Source organism: Manis pentadactyla, chromosome 9 (genome assembly GCF_030020395.1).
Source record: "Manis pentadactyla isolate mManPen7 chromosome 9, mManPen7.hap1, whole genome shotgun sequence".
Lineage (NCBI taxonomy): Eukaryota > Metazoa > Chordata > Mammalia > Pholidota > Manidae > Manis > Manis pentadactyla.
Window position 1 is genome coordinate 114,479,759 of NC_080027.1, and position 16,149 is coordinate 114,495,907.

Genomic DNA, 16,149 nt, shown 5'->3' on the forward strand with positions numbered 1-16,149 from the left:
ATTTCCCTGTAATTAATATTATTTCTTAGATTTTAATGAAGTCCTGGTGTAGCTCTCAGTCTATAAGGCAAACCTGATTTAGCAACTTACCACCCCAGACTTCTCATCAAATGGAAAATAAAATGACAAAGGTTAAGACACTGAGAATAGGAAATCAACAGTTGATTCTTAAATATAATTTTTGCCATTAACTTTAACTTACCTCTAAATTTGACTGTACATTATTATAGGCACTGCAAGAATCAAGTAAATGACACTTTGCTAAATAATTTACTTTCTTCTTACCTTTTAGGAAGGGTTATTCTGCAAGCACTACTCTTAGTAATGGCGGGAGGGGGTTTGGAGGAGCAGGGGTTTGCTTATTCATATGCAAAATAAGTGTTGGGGTGACTCTGTGGCTTCCCAGGTCCTTTTTAGCTTTAGAACTTTAGAGTACTAATGAAAGGGCATAAAGGGCCATCAGGAAGGAGTAGAAACCAATCACCAAGGAAACTGATCAGCCACTAAAACACCTCCCTTGCATAAATGTAAATATGAAATTAAAATTTGCCAGGAGATCTCTTCATGCGGAAGAATAACTAAATGCTGAATTCTATGTTCAGTCACATACATAAAGAAACCTGAGAACTGTGTCTGTCTTTACTGGTAGTCCCTAAATGCTTTTGATTTAATATCATGAACAGTGAAAAGATTTTGTGCATGCAAATTAAAAATACGTTTGTTTATGAGTTAGAAATCTGTTATGCCCTAAATAGTATATCATGAACACTATGACATATACAAAATAAAAAGTAAGGAATGAAGCTTAAAAATACATGAACACAGGAGTTTGTTCTGTTTCCTTTCCTTGGTAGAAAGTTTATTTTGCATGTTCTTTCTTGCCCATTGCCAGCACTCTGTTCTGGTCTGAAACACCGCCTCATCACTATTGCTCTTGAGATCCTCCTAACAGTTACACCAAGGTTACATTCAACCTGTATCCTAACCATTTAACATCACTTTCTAAAAGTTACTACTTTTTCTTTAATAACAGCACAATTTAAAGAACATATTCATTAATGCATCTTCAAAAACAGTTTAAGTACAACAATATAATTGAACCCTAATCCTATTCAGAGCAGGCTTGAGAGGGCATCATTAGACAGTGAGTGTGCACTGCAAGAAGTACACCCCTGTTTTCTTTTGAGATTTATAGCCCAATAAAAGATGAGAAGGTTCAAGTTAGAGCAAAGCCTCTTGCCTTTCCCTGGAAAAAAATACCAAAATTAAGTAAGAATACTATCTGCAGTGACATCTAATAGCAAGAGGGAAGGTACTGGAAAGTAAACAGCCGATACTACCTAGATGGGATATATGCCTGTGCTCAATGGCTAATTTTTACTTTATAGTCACACAAGGTACTCAGACGTAAAGGCTATTTTTGTGCATTCTACTGAAACTATCTGAGGCAGTCTTTTAAAAGACCCTTAAAGATCTCACAATTTTTGTTTCTCCAAAGACTCTTGTGAACAGCACCCAGCCTTTGCAACATCTACCCCCTCACCCGAATCCTCATTCCCAAAATGCTCCCTGGGTGCAAGCATCTGGCACGCAAGGACTGCGGTAACCGGGAACAGGACTCTACAGCTTCACAAAGACCAAAGCAGCCACCAAATACACAAATTAAGGGCAGAGAGATGAGTCAGCAAAGCCAATGTCAATCTGTCGCTTCTCTAATTTATCTTTCTCAGCATCTGTCACTTTCATCACATCAAATTCCTTTGCTCATTATTAGCAAGGTATGTCCCTGTCATTTTTTTTATTATTTCCTAGGCAAAATGAAAACAATATGAAAGTAATGGATTTTAAAAGGGCTACAATATAGTAAAATCCTAGTAATAATAAGGATGTTTACTAGAGTGCAGATCATGCCAGGCAAATGCACTTTGTTACCTTGTTTCACCTCCATGGGCCATGTACCACGATTCTGAATCCATGATTCAGGGTCCCCATTAATCACACAAGGTGCTTTCATTGAACTTCTGTCCTAATAGAGTGGCTACCCAGAGACCCACATGATCTAGACAGTTTCAGAGTGTTGATTTCCTAAGGTTAGTTAAACAAAAATTTTTTTTCATCCTCTACAAGACTGTAAAGTAAAAATGTGTTTATTTAAATCATGGACTTGGAAGAGAAGTTGTAAAGAGAAGCCTGAATGAGTCACTCATTTCCATGTAATTAATATTATTTCTTAGATTTTAATGAAGTACTGGTGTACTGTGGTCACAAATACAACATTATTTTAGGATTCCACCCACCTTTTTTTTATTTATAATTTTTAGCATTTTAGAGGGCCACAGACTAAGAGGGCCACATACTGGGCTGACACAGTCTGTCAATTAATTGTTTGAAATAACACACAGGTACTGTCTGATATCACTGAAATTTGCTGAAAGAGTAGAACTTGAATGTTCTCACCGAAAAAGAAAAAGGGATAAATACAGAATCTAATAATAATTAAGTAGATGGGGAAATCCTTTCATAATGTGGACCTACATCAAATCCCCATGAGGTACATTTTAAATGTCTTATAATTGTGTTAGTTAAATTGCGGTAAAGCTGAATTCCTATTACTATTCATTACTACAAAAAAATAATAAAATAGCACATGCAATCAAGGCTGCTGACCTAAAAATGAGAGACTCATCACCTAATACCTATATACTCCAGAGTTTTTATAGACCCTCCTAATTACGTTTATAGTGGTACAAGAGCTAAACATTAACATACTGTAAGTATCAATTTTATCATCACTATATCTCACTTTCTACTATATTGATGCACTTTTCATCTCTACTTAAGATGACACATTTCAATTATGTATCTTCATCACAGAACAGAAAAGAGGGTATTTTAGGACAGAAGCTTGGCTTCTTATATGGAGCTACAAATGTCTGAAATTCTTCTCTCCACATTTTATTAATTAGAAAACTAAAAGATCTCCAGCAGAGTGAGTGCCCTCCTTTCCAGGGCCTCCCCCCAAGGACAGAGATGTGTGTATGTATTTGACCAAAAGCAAAGCTTCACTTATGAAAATATCCCCAACTTCAAGGGCATTAAACATTTCCCAGAAAGGAGGGCTTTACCAGCTTAAACCAGCACTAACAGATGAACTATCAGCCTTCTCTGAGATTGTATAGAACTATACAACATATTTTCTTTTCTGAAAATATTTAAATAAGAAATTTAGATCAAGAAACAAGTAAATAACTAGAAAATATAAAAAAACTCTCCTAGAACTAAATTAGTTGGTGATTTTATTCTGGGAAGTTTATGAGCATATCCCTAATACAATGTTGAGGATGTTTTTCTAGTATTTCAAACTGGATTCTTTTTCAAGAATGGCTTAGATTTTGGGGTAGTTCATCAAAATGATCCATGATAGAGCATCACCACACTTATTTTACCACCATTATTATAATTTATTTAGAAATGGAATTAGAGCAATAATAACTGGATAGTAAAACTGGGAAAGAACTTTAAAATGATAGGAAGGTAAGACCTAACAGATACAATAATAAAGCAAATTGCAATTTAAACAACATTTATAGAAAAAGAAAAAATTTTGAGACATGAATAAAGAATGTGAAAGACTTTAGCTAAGGTCAGAAATAATGTCCTGAGTACTGAAAGTCGAATGAGGTAAATATCTTCATGAAGAGAAGGTTTGAAGCAACTAAGAATATCTGAAGGTTTCAGGTGCTAAAAACTAACACATGAAAAAGATGTAAGTAAAAAGAGCAAAGATAAGTTAAACTCAAATTCTTGTACTATTAAAAAATAATTAAGAAGGAGATATTTGGTTTCTGAAATTAGGGTAAGTATATGAGATACTGAACAGCAAGCAATTTAAATTTCTTTCATAGACTGAAAACTGAATTTGTAATTGCTCCCTTCTGCTTATCTCCACTGTCACAGAATGACCTTTCTTGGGGGGCTCTGTCACTATCATGGGTTAAGCTGTGTTTTCCAAAAAGAATGTTGAAGTCCTAACCCTCAAGTCTCTCACAAAGGGGCTATTTGGAAATAAGGTCCTTGCAGATGTAAGCGGTTAAGATGAACTCTTACTGGATGGAGTACGCTTTTAATCTAGTATGACTGGTGTCTTTAAAAAAGAGGAAAAAGTAGACGCAGCAACAGAGACACAGAGAAGGCCATGTGATGACGGAAGCAGAGATGGGAGGGATGCAGTTGCATGACAGGGATTGGCAAGGGCAGATGGCCTCCACCAGGAGCTAGAAAGAGGCAAGGAAGGCTTCTACCTAGAATCTCAGAGGGATCACGGACTCACTGACACCTTGATTTTGAACTTCCTTGAGATGATGAATTTCTTTTGTTTAAAGCCACCCAGTTGGTGAAGCTTTGTTGTGGAAACCTTGGGAAGCTAAGACAGCGACTGTGTTGTGCTGCAAACTCAAGGGAAAAATCTAACTAAAGACCACAGGTTAGGAGAGCAGTGTCAGTGCCAGGAAAAACTTACCGGCAACATAGTCACCAAATCCTATGGTTGTTAAAGTGATAACCACAAAATAAATGGCGTCCAGAGCACTCCAGCCTTCTATGTGCTTGAATATGATCGCAGGCAGAGCAACAAAGAGTACACAGCCAAACAGTATAAATATGATTGTTGAGATGATGCGAATCTTGGTCTGACTTACATTCCACTTCTGCAGATGAGAGAGAGAAACTGATTGAATAGGCTGATTACTGGCTTACCTGCAAAGCCAACCCAGATATGTTGTTATCAGCAAATTGGAAGCAAGAATATTTGTTTTCATTCCCTTTTATAATTAATTTTCAATTGTCTTTACCTATAAAAATTGGGTATAACATAGTAATTCAAAAGTCAATGCTAATAATGGTGATACTTTGCCCTTACATAGCTGTATATCAGGTAAAATACTGTTGAAGGTAAATTACATTTGACCTGAGAATATGATTCAGATTTACATCATTCTTTGTTTACTTGAACTACCTTTGAAATATTGCTGTTCTATAGACATACAATGGATTGTGGGCCAAACACAGTCTGGAAACATGAAAATGGAGAAAACTGAACCATGGATTAAATACAGCTGACCCTTGAACAACGTGGGGGTTAGGGGCACTAACCCCTGCATAGTTGAAAATCCATGTACAACTCTTGACTCCCCAAAAACTTAAGTATAAAAATAACTATACAGCGGGTTATATACTAATAGAGGTACATATTAATTATTCTGGACAACCCCATAATTAAATGTCTAACTGTGCCCGAGGAGATATAAAAGTTACAGTATTTTTAAAAAATCAAACAACAATCCGTAGTTAAAAGGCCATCAATACTTACAATAAATGTATCTTCCACTTTTGCGATTCCTTTTCCAAATATGGTCCCTAGTTGATCTCCAACTCCAGCCAACAAAAAACCAAAGAGGGGAATTCCCAGTAAGGCATAGATGATACAGAATATTTTCCCCCCTTCTGTGCGTGGTGAGATGTTTCCAAATCCTAAATGCAAAAGAAAAAGAATTTAGTTGTTTATAAATGAGTACTAGTTTGAAACATGACCTCAAGCTTGATTCAGAAATTCCCAGATATTGTAAGGTATCATCTGAGACTCCAACTAGTTAAGAATCCCTTTGTATTACAGAAACGTTTAATATATTCTAATATAAGCTATTCTTATAGGCAAAGATTTCAATAATGTTCCAAGTATGGTGAATGTTCCAATTAAACTAGATGATGAAAACTGAGAAGGCAACATGCTTGTATTTTCATTAAATTTACTTCTATTTCTCATCCTGATAAACCTGTTCACTATAAAGCTTTCATTGGCATTTATTGATAAGTGTATTGCCTTAATTTAAGAGAATTCAAATATGCTTATAAGGTATTTAAAAATTACAGTTTCATAGCAACTTTTAAAATTTTGTTTTCACTCAAATACCTACCAGAAAGGAATAAGTAAAACTTAAAATTATTCTTTTTTAAAGGTCTGAGGATTTTGAAGTCTTTTCAGTTTTGTGTAAGGATGTCTACTTGTCATGATAAAAACTGTTTTAAAGTGTAGTTCATCTTTATTTTAAAATGTATTTCAAGTTTCTTTTTTTTTAAATAACAATGTCTATACACCTGTTTGAAGTAAAGAATGTATGCCCTCTTGATACTCTTGATATGTAATCCTCTCATTGTCCTTCATATTACATTAATCTTGAATTTTAGTTTTAATTTCCTCTTTTACTCAAGAATGTGGACAGATATTTGAGGACTGGCTTTTTGTTACTTTCCAGTTTTATAATTATTATGGTCAAAGAATATGGTCTGTATGATTTTTACTTTTGGAATCTATTGATATTTTCTGGCTTTATAATGGACAGTTTTTGTATTTGTTTCACTGTTGTCTGGAAATAATATGAATGTTCTATTTGTTGGCTACAGAAAAGGCATATATCATCAAAAGGCTTCGTATCATCACCCCAAATCCGTTCTTGTGGTTCCCTCAAAAAACCTTCCCTTGGGGAGCGGAGATGGGCTAATATTTTGTCATTTTAACCCATATTTATTCCCCTCATATTATCTCTATCTTTCTCTTCCTTCTACTCAGCCAGTTTGGTGTTCATTGTTAGCCAATTCATCTCTTAAGGGTTCTTTGTTTTTCTTTTTTTTAATGTATTTGATTTTCAAGAACTTTGCCTTTTTTCATTACACTGTTCTTATACCATAAAATAATAATTGTATTCTTTGTTTTTAAGCATTGTATCATGTATTAACTCAATTCCTTTAGAGAAGTTCTGTGCTTCCTTTACATGAATTTCTTCAAGTGTTTGAAAGTTCCTGGTGGTATTGTCATACTTGTAAGCACAGTACAATACTAGATTGTGGCTGAAATGTATTTCCCAGCCTCGGGGAGAACTGTGGTTGATCTGGTGCTGTATGTAAGACTCTCTTGAAAGGAACCTCTGGTTGAGGCAGTGTTGGACAGAAGAAGGGGAATGGCATCTGAATGGGCTTTCATGCATGTGTGCGTCTCACGTGACTTCTGAGAGCAGGGTCTCCAAATTCCTCATGGCAGCTACCAATTCACAGCTGCCTCACTGCCTCTCAGGCCCACTGCCTGCTTTGGGAATATCTGTACTATAACTCTGAAGAGCTTGTATTCACAGCTTCATTCTGGAGGCAAAGACTGGAGACAGCTACAGTGCAGTTGGATTAGCGTTTGCATAGCACTTGGATTAGTTTACAGCCTACTGCCCATTGGCTCACTCCTGTGTCTAATTTTGGCACCTTTATGAAGTTCCCTTAGAAAATTTTCCTTTTGGAATCCTCTGTCTTGCTTCTGTGGGAGACATGGGCTCCTTAATTCAAGAAGATGTCATTTTCAACCTGAATGTTCATCCCCCAAATCCATCACTGTGTGGCTCCCTTGTAACACCTTCCCTGTCTTTAAGCACACTATGGGTTTTTTTCCCATTATTTTTATGTTTTCTGTCATCTTAATGCATCTGTTTAGTTTTGTGAGGTAAATGCATGTTTCTAGCTAACAGCTTGTAAGAGAAATCCATGTTTGTACCAGACAGGGAATTAGATATATGAATTTACCAATGTTTCTTAAGATGTTAATTACTGATCATCAAATAAAAAGTCCATAGATTTATAGTAAGATATGCAAACATCATGACTTTTAAAAGCATTTTAAAGTCTAAAATTAACTGATTGAAAGAGATACCAGAATAAAAAATCTGCAAAAATTTGGCAATATCTTTATAGCTATTCCAGGATCCATCACTCACTAGGTATATTACCTTGGCAAATCATTTTCTCATCTGGTAAAAGACTGTATTGTTACTATTATCTACTTTATCAAGTTGCAAGAACTAAGTAAGGTATTACATGAAGAGGCTTAGGAAATTCTATCACACTGTATGCTCAATATAAATTAGGTACTATAATAATAATTATTATAATTACTATTAGCAATATTATTGGTAGGAACAAAGATTAGTAAATCAGTGCATTTAGTCCCATCAGTCTGCACACTAATAGCCAGATTAATGGAGTCATTATTATACAATGCTCTCTGCTAATGTTCTGTCAGATAATGGGTGCCATCCTTTAGAAGGATCATTGGCCAAATAGCATGGATAGAGGAAGTCAACTTTTCACATATAATGGTAGCTGATTTCAATAATCTGAATGAATAAAACACAGAAAAGGCAACAAACCTACTCTGATGCCCAAGGCAAAGAACAAAAGTAATGGATGCAAGCTACAGAAGGTGATCTCATGCTAGGGTAACTGCAGCCCAAGTACAGTGAATGGCTGTAAGAAGCAGGCAGAACCCAGATCCTCACAAGCAGCCTTTGACATTTTGGACTGACACAGGGCTAATATCTAATCTGCAATCTACTTTCAAATGTTGCCAATTGTTCTATTAATGTCTGTGGGTAAAATTTCAGTATTTCCAGACTCTCTCGCCTGGCCTTAGTGCATCTCTGTATCAGTAGGTGTTTCCAAGGGGTGGAGACAAGTCGTCCATCTCCATATCAATAGGTGATTACAAAGTGGGTTGGAGAGCTAGCGGGCACCCAGACCAGAGAGGTATTTTGGGGGTCCTTCTTGCAGGCAGGTCATGAGACACACAGGCAAGGAGAAGTAGATGACTGCTTGTACGCAATAAATGGTTTCTCCCACTTTATTTCTCCCTTTGGCTGATTTTGGCTTCAAAGGCTATGTGCCCCAGGCTGGGAACATATTTTCCCTTTTGGAGTTACAATGTCCTTTGTTTTCCTCCTCTAGGATACAATTCAAGATTGTGCATTACATTTCACTGGAATCTCTTTAGTCTCCTTTAATCTTGTGGAATACTTCCTAAACCTTGCTTTGTCTTTCTTGACTTTGATGCTTTTTAAACAAGACAAGCCAGTTATTTTAGTTCATCTTGTACTTCCTCACGAAGAGGTTCAGGTTATCCAGTTTTTGCAGGAATACCACTTAATGGTATTCGGTCCTTCTCAATGCATTTCAACCCAAGGCACATGATGTCAATTGGTTCTATAATAGTGATCTTGATTTTGAGTTCAGTTGGGTCCACTAGATTTCTCCACTAAAAGTTACTATTTTGTCCTTTGCAATCAATACCTCATTTATGGAGAAACACTTTGAGAGTATGTAAATATTCTGTTCAAACTTTTACCTACTAGTTACAGTATCTGGAACAAGTGCTAGAAAAGAAAATGAAGACAGATGAAACAATCAGCTAATAAATAAGATAATAGTCATTTTAAAACATCTCAAATGTGTGTTGTATATATACTGAGGATATCCTTTTAAAAGATAAATGTGCTTTTACATTCTATGTAGAAGAAAAAAAAGCCTAGAACTTTCCCCAGTGGATCCCAGTGTTGGGGAGTAGGAATCAGAGAAGTGAGGGAGGTTCTTGTCCACATGGCTTCAGAAACTTCCATGGGTTGAAAAGGACTCAGAAGTACATATATGCTCTGCTCTGAGGGTGAGGAGAGGCTGAAAGCCCTGGGGAGACAAGGAAGAAACCTTGAGGCAAGAATGAAGAGCCTGCCACACTGGACTCCCAGACTAGGGAAAACTGGCAGGACTGTGGGCTCTGGTGTAAGGCGTCTGCACATTTTACTCCCTGACCTTCCACCTGCTCTTACCACTGATGCTTTGGAAAGCCAAACACCAGAGCAGTATGTGCAAAGGACCCATCCAGGGCAAGTGTGAGAAAGGCCCAGAAATATGCATCAAGGTAATCTGAAGAAGAAAGAGGCCACCCCAAAGATGAAAAAGAATGTTTAAACAGAACTATTTTGGATAGTGCACCATTTCTATATGTTAATCCAAGAATGGAATTCAGCGACCTCAGCCCTATCCTCTATTCTAACACCAGTAAGCATAGTATCAAAAACAAGAAGGCCTTGGAAAATCAGCAGCGTGGACAGTTTTGACACAGATTCTCTGGTTATTCTGGGGAGTCCTGTTGAGATCCAACACTGTTCTTTATTGCTCCTTAGATGAATAACTATGTGGTCTGAGGAAGGACAGGCATCTGCGTTATCATATTCCATCCCATTTTCCCTTTTTGCATTAGAGAACAAATGTTCTTCAGAGTTACATCCATCAGAAGTAACCTACCCCCAGGAAGGATCAGATATTGAAAATAAAAGAAGCAACTTAAAAAAAAAATCTGACTGAGGCATCACTAGATATGGGCCCTATAAATTTAAACAGAAATTTTTCTGCTTAAACAATAAAAACCTCACTGTCAGGGGGCTCAATTTGATCTGCCCCATGCAAGTTAAAAGAGCATAAGAATCAAGGCTCCACATTTTCACCTAACACTGACTCATGTTCAGCCTGGCAGCCATAACACAGCTTCAAAAAACTTGACTGGATTTCCCCTGGAAGCCTATTTACATGATCAATAAAACGGCCCAAAATCCAAAGAGAATTCTAGATGTCACCAATCTACACTTCACTGATCAAAAAATAAAAAAGGAGACCAGTTCCTTCTGGCATCCTTATACTTCACATTTTTTATTTCTATAACAAAGTTAGCAAAAGTGATCTGAAGGGAGTAGGAAGGATGGATCGTGATATTTTTCTCTGTCTTCTGCTTCATCTTCCAAATATTTCTTTCACTGCCATTCTGCTGAGCTCTCTGGCTGAATCCATGCCTCAGAGGTGGCATCTCTTATAGTGACCACGCCCCAGTGGACACACAGACACACACACACACACACACACAAGTGACCTAGCAATTTTCTGACATAAGGGGCATGCCTACCACTCCCCAAACATCTCCCTGAGTAAGAGAATCATGTGGGTGTTCAGGGGATGGTTCCTCATGTTTTCTGCCCTCTCTCTACATAAGATAAAAGCAGACTTCCCTGCACAGATTTACTGCATGATCTAACCAAGGAACATTCACTGGTTAAAATACTTGATACTATTCATGGATTTTGAAAGGTAGCCATTGACTCTAAGGTATCCAGTATGCTAAGCTTTTAAAATCATCTTTGTGATTGTCTGGACTTTCTGACCCTTCTCCTGCTCACTCAACAGTGTCTTTGTTGCCTCAGGGTGAAAAAGATGGGGATAGCAAGAAGAAAAAAGGGAAAAAAACAATATTAAGTTTTGTTTTCTTTCAATTCCTAAATTAAGGTGTTCACACTCAAAAAGCTTCTCCTGAGGGAGCTGTCAGTTTATGGCCTAACATATGCCTAACAAAGAGAATGCAGTCAAGCCAGCTTCCAAAGAGTTTGAGGGAATAGAGATTGAACGATGGGCATGAGCTTGGAGGAGGAAGGCTGGGGAAGAAAACAGAGGGCAGGACCTGGGGAAGGAGAGGGGTTCTCAGGTAAAGAGTTAATTGCTGTATTTTTAGGAATTTTTCAAGACAGTTGACTTCACATTGGTAACTTGAAATCAGCCATAGTAGTAATATTTATACCACAAAAATCAGCAAGCACTACAATTTAGGGCTTTTCCCCGCTCAGCCACCTACTATTTACCAATACGCTACAGAATAAGATAGAGTCAAGTTTAAGAGACCATACACAGTCTGTGCCAGAGATCTGGATGGAAGCCAGGCCAATGCCTGCAGGCCACTCCTTGACATGCATGTGAGTCCATCACTAGAACAGCTATCATCTCTTCACAGCACTTTCAAGCGCAGGGGCCAAGGGCAGGCTGCCCCAAGATGTGCCATGCATTGTGACATGCAGATTATTTCAGAGTTGAAAACAGTCAAGTCCCAAAGACTCAGAAAAAACTTTGACTGTCCTCATGGTCTAAAAAGAACTTAGATAGAAGCTATGCTATGGGAAGAGAGCTATCACCATAGATTACTACATTATAATATGAACTGCGGTGTTGGATAGAGAGGGATATGGCAAAGCCTCTTTGTTAAAATTCCTCTGTGTCCCATTGTTTCTGTGTGGCCCAGCAAACATTTGTTTACACTTGTTTACCAAACATTTACTCTTTCCTCTTCCTGTGAATTGTTTCCCTTTTCCTTTTAAGTCTTAGACCATTTCCCCCTTTCAGGATGACAGACATACCTCACTGTCCCTGACTGGCTTTGGAACCTACATCCTGTACAGTTCCCATTCGTATGTAATCAAACTTTGTTCTTTTCTCCTGTTAATCTGTCTCATATTCATTTGATTCTTAAACCAGCTACAAGAACCTTGAGAGGCAGATAAAATTCCTTCCTCCCCAACATAGGGAAGGGCCTTCCATGGAAAGCTACTGTGAGGCCATTGTAGGTAGAACATCTGCCCGGAGCTCACATATACCACCCCTAACTGAACAATCCCAAGTGGGCAGGTCACTTTTCAGACAAAATTTATTAATATTACAAATAAATATTACCCCCACTTCAAGAACTGTGCACACTTGGAATTATTTAATTATTTGCAACAATCTATTTAATGTCTATAACCCACTTGACTATGAGTTTCATGAGTACAGACACTAATTTATGATTTATTTACATATATATTTAACAACTATAATTCCAAAGACTTAATGGCTTATTAACTAGTGAATAAGTGACAGTCAATAAATATTTTCTTACTGACTGACAGACACATAAACATAAAAACTCACAATATTTTAGATAGAGGATAAAGAAAAAGAAAAGCATACAGAGAAATATATACAATATTTCTGTGTGGGAATGCATAAAAAATAAAATTGCTGCCCCACTAATTGATAAATTTACTATCTTTGCAATGAAAATCTCATAGTTTTTAAAACTACACAATGTAATGAAATGATTCTAAAATTCACCTTGAATAAAATTAACAATATCAGTAAATATTTACAAGGAAGACTAATGTGAAGCAAAGTTTACTTCCAAATTTAAAAAACAGTATCTTTAATTTTCATAATGAAAAGTATGTGGCAAATTAGTGAATAAAAGTAGTACAAAGCATAAAAAAGGACCCCAGCATATAAATGAATTTCATATTTGATAAATATATCAAATATATTTAAGAGTTGATTATTCAGTAAATAATGATATGATAAATAGTAAGCTACTTGGCAATAAATTATGTCCTTATCTCACATTATACACTAAATATTATCAGATTGATTAAATTATCAAGTATAAAGAAAATATAACCATAAAATATTACAAAGAAAGGACAGAAGAATAATTCTCTAAGCATAATTCCTAGGGAAGAACCATAAAGAAATGAAGGATAAATATGACTCACAAAAATATAATGCTGCTGTGTGTCTAAAGAAGATAATAAACTCCATGTAAAGGCCAAACAATTTTTGCCAAAAGGCTATTAACCCTAAAAATTAAAATAGTTATTTTACTAGCAGATGAGTTTATTTGAGAAGATCAGATGCATTGCAATTCAGGACAAGGAAACTACAGCAAACGATAGGCCAGTCCCAAGAGACAAAGGGAAGGTCAGCTTTGTATTAGGTTTCTGGAGGGACTTTGAGGAGGGCTGTTTTGAACCAAAGTTCCTTGGAGAAGAGTTCGAGGCTGTGGCAGTTTCTCATTGGTGGCAAGCTGTGGTTCCTGTGTTGTTGCTGAGGTAGGGAGGTATCTTCCTTCTTTCTTTAAATACAGGACATGAAATTCCTATGTGAAAAGTATACCTGCCTCCTTGTCAAAATATTGGGAAGATCTCCCTTCTTCCTGCTGGGTATGCAGGCTGCAAACTGTGGTTATCAGTGTGAGCTCCCTACTCTGGACTTACCAACTCCGAGGTTGCCTTTACTCATTTTCACAAAGCTGTGAAGAAAGATCCAAAAACCTCTGTTGCAGGTCCTATCAGGGCCCCCCTTGGTCAAAGAGCCAAATTTCATTTCATTTTCAGGGCTTAAGTTGGCTCAAACCTATCATGCTTGTACTTGGGATCTGAGATGTTCTCCCAATTTAGCACTCCACCACAGTTACATAAACCTTGGGTTGTTACTTAAGAATATATGTATTACTGGGAAATATCAAGTGTCTGTTATAATAAACTGATAAACCCCAAATACATATTGGTTCTGTGTGTTTGGGTTATTTACTGAAAGCCTGTCAAGTCAAGCAAAACTTGTCAAAAGCAACACTTTGAGATAATAGTAGCCTTTCTACCCTCTGTGTGAGACTTACTGAAATTAAGTAACATAGTTAAATTGTTTGGACATGTTGGCAGCAGCATATACTCTAGATTTAAGAGTTCTGTTTGACTAATAGGCAATTCATGAAAACCTTTAAACTCTCAGCCAGCTTTCCATGTGGAGATGGTAGTTTATGATTTATTAACAGCAGCAATGTCAAAAGCAACAATAATTTGAAATTGGATTGCTATGGACCCTTCTAGAATTAAACACACTTTAAAAAATATCTAAGTAATTCTGACCAAAAATTTAGGAGGTAGGACTCTGTTACCCCAATTCCACAGAGACAAAAATCTAGGTAAGAAAAAAATGCATACTGTTATTTTACTCTGACCAATTCTATATCACAAAGTACTAAGCTATTCATAGAAAAGAAGAAATCAAATATTGCAACAACTATTAGTATGATTTAAGCCTGTTCCATGAAAATTATTCAATAAACTCTACAGCCAGTCACTGTGCTAGATACTCAGGGCACAAAGATGAAGAAAACACTTCAAAAATTGCAAATTATTAATAAAACCAAATAAATATGCCATCTACCAGCTTTTCTTTAAATACTAATGAAGATACATGAAAATGGACAAAGATTTACTACACAGAAAACCCAGGATGGCAGTATATATGTGAGAAATATTCCCATTAAAACACTGTACTTGAAAAGCTGGGTTATAATGATTTTGGTCCCATGTGTACATTGATGTCTGAACTACAAGAGCTAGCCAATTAGGAAGTAGCTAAGTTAGGCCTATTCAAATGCTAAGTGTACTCCGAGGCCATAACTGCTCTCAATATGCAGCATCTGATAATAGGATAGACCCAAGCAGAGCTTTGAAATAACTCCATACTGGCACAAAAACTGTTAATGTCCTATACGAGAAGTTGAGCAAGGATCCAAGGATGAATGAAGAGTGAGGAGTAAAAAGAGAATGAAAAAGAGAGGAGAATATGAACTATCCTACTCAACATGAGCCTCTAAACAAAGTCCATAAATAAATGGCTTGTAAAGAAACATAAGACAATCAACACCTAGAGTAGGAATTTACTCCAAATGAAAATAGTTTCATAAGAGAGTCTGAATTACATTTTGATCAGAGATATATGAGAATATTGGAGATAGGAAAAAGAACATATTTTTTATTAAAATTATGCAAAAAAAGTTATAAAAATATGAACAGGCACATAAGGAAAGGGAGAAATCTTGGAAATGAAACATATTAGCTTTTTTTTTTAAGAAATGAAATAGAGTGATGTGGGTGAAGAAAGAATTGGTGATTTTGAAGGTGATGCTGAGAAATTCACATAGAACACAATGCAGAAAGGAAAAGAGATTTAAAATAAAAATATAAAGGAGTTTTTAAGAAACAGAGACATGGAGGAGTGAGAGACCTCAACAATCAGATGAGTTCCAGAAGAAGAAAAAGATCTAGCAGAGAAATAATATTTACTATATTGCTGTTGAGAAGAATTTTCAAGAATTGAAGATGTGTGGATTCATACTGAAAGTATACTCTTAGTGTTAAATATAACTAAACAAAAGTCTACATGTAGACACATCAGAGAAGCCAAAGAACATAGGAATAAAGATAAAATCTAAACAGCTATCAGATAGAAAGAGGGAAAAGATAACTTACAAAGGAACAACATATGAGCAATAATAGTCATTGGAAAATAATGGAGTAGTATCTTCAAAGTGCTAACAAAACATAACCATCATTCTGAAATTTTTTATTTAAACTTTCAAAGAAGAATGAGAATCCTATTTTAACATTTTTCAGATGTACAAAATAACCCTTACTAAAATAACTAACTGGGCGTTCTTGAAATATTATATACTTCAGATAGAATAAAAACAGTGAAGGAAAACATGGCATAGGAGAAATAGAGGTGGGCGAAAATGGAAAAAATGTCAGAAAATGTAATCAACTATTAATTGTAAAACATACATGCACACACACACACACACACTAAAAGTAA

General features: G+C 36.3%; 1 protein-coding gene across 2 annotated transcripts in view; it reads right to left on the reverse strand.

The window, feature by feature from the left end:
* Positions 1–16,149, reverse strand: part of KCNK2 (potassium two pore domain channel subfamily K member 2) — a 119,595-nt gene that overhangs the window by 37,827 nt on the left and 65,619 nt on the right. For both annotated transcript variants that reach the window (XM_036912540.2, XM_036912539.2), the window contains exons 4-5: positions 5,369–5,529; positions 4,520–4,706 (exon numbers count right to left, since the gene is read on the reverse strand). In XM_036912540.2, coding sequence (XP_036768435.1) covers positions 4,520–4,706; positions 5,369–5,529 — 348 coding nt within the window. The remainder of the gene's footprint in view (positions 1–4,519; positions 4,707–5,368; positions 5,530–16,149) is intronic.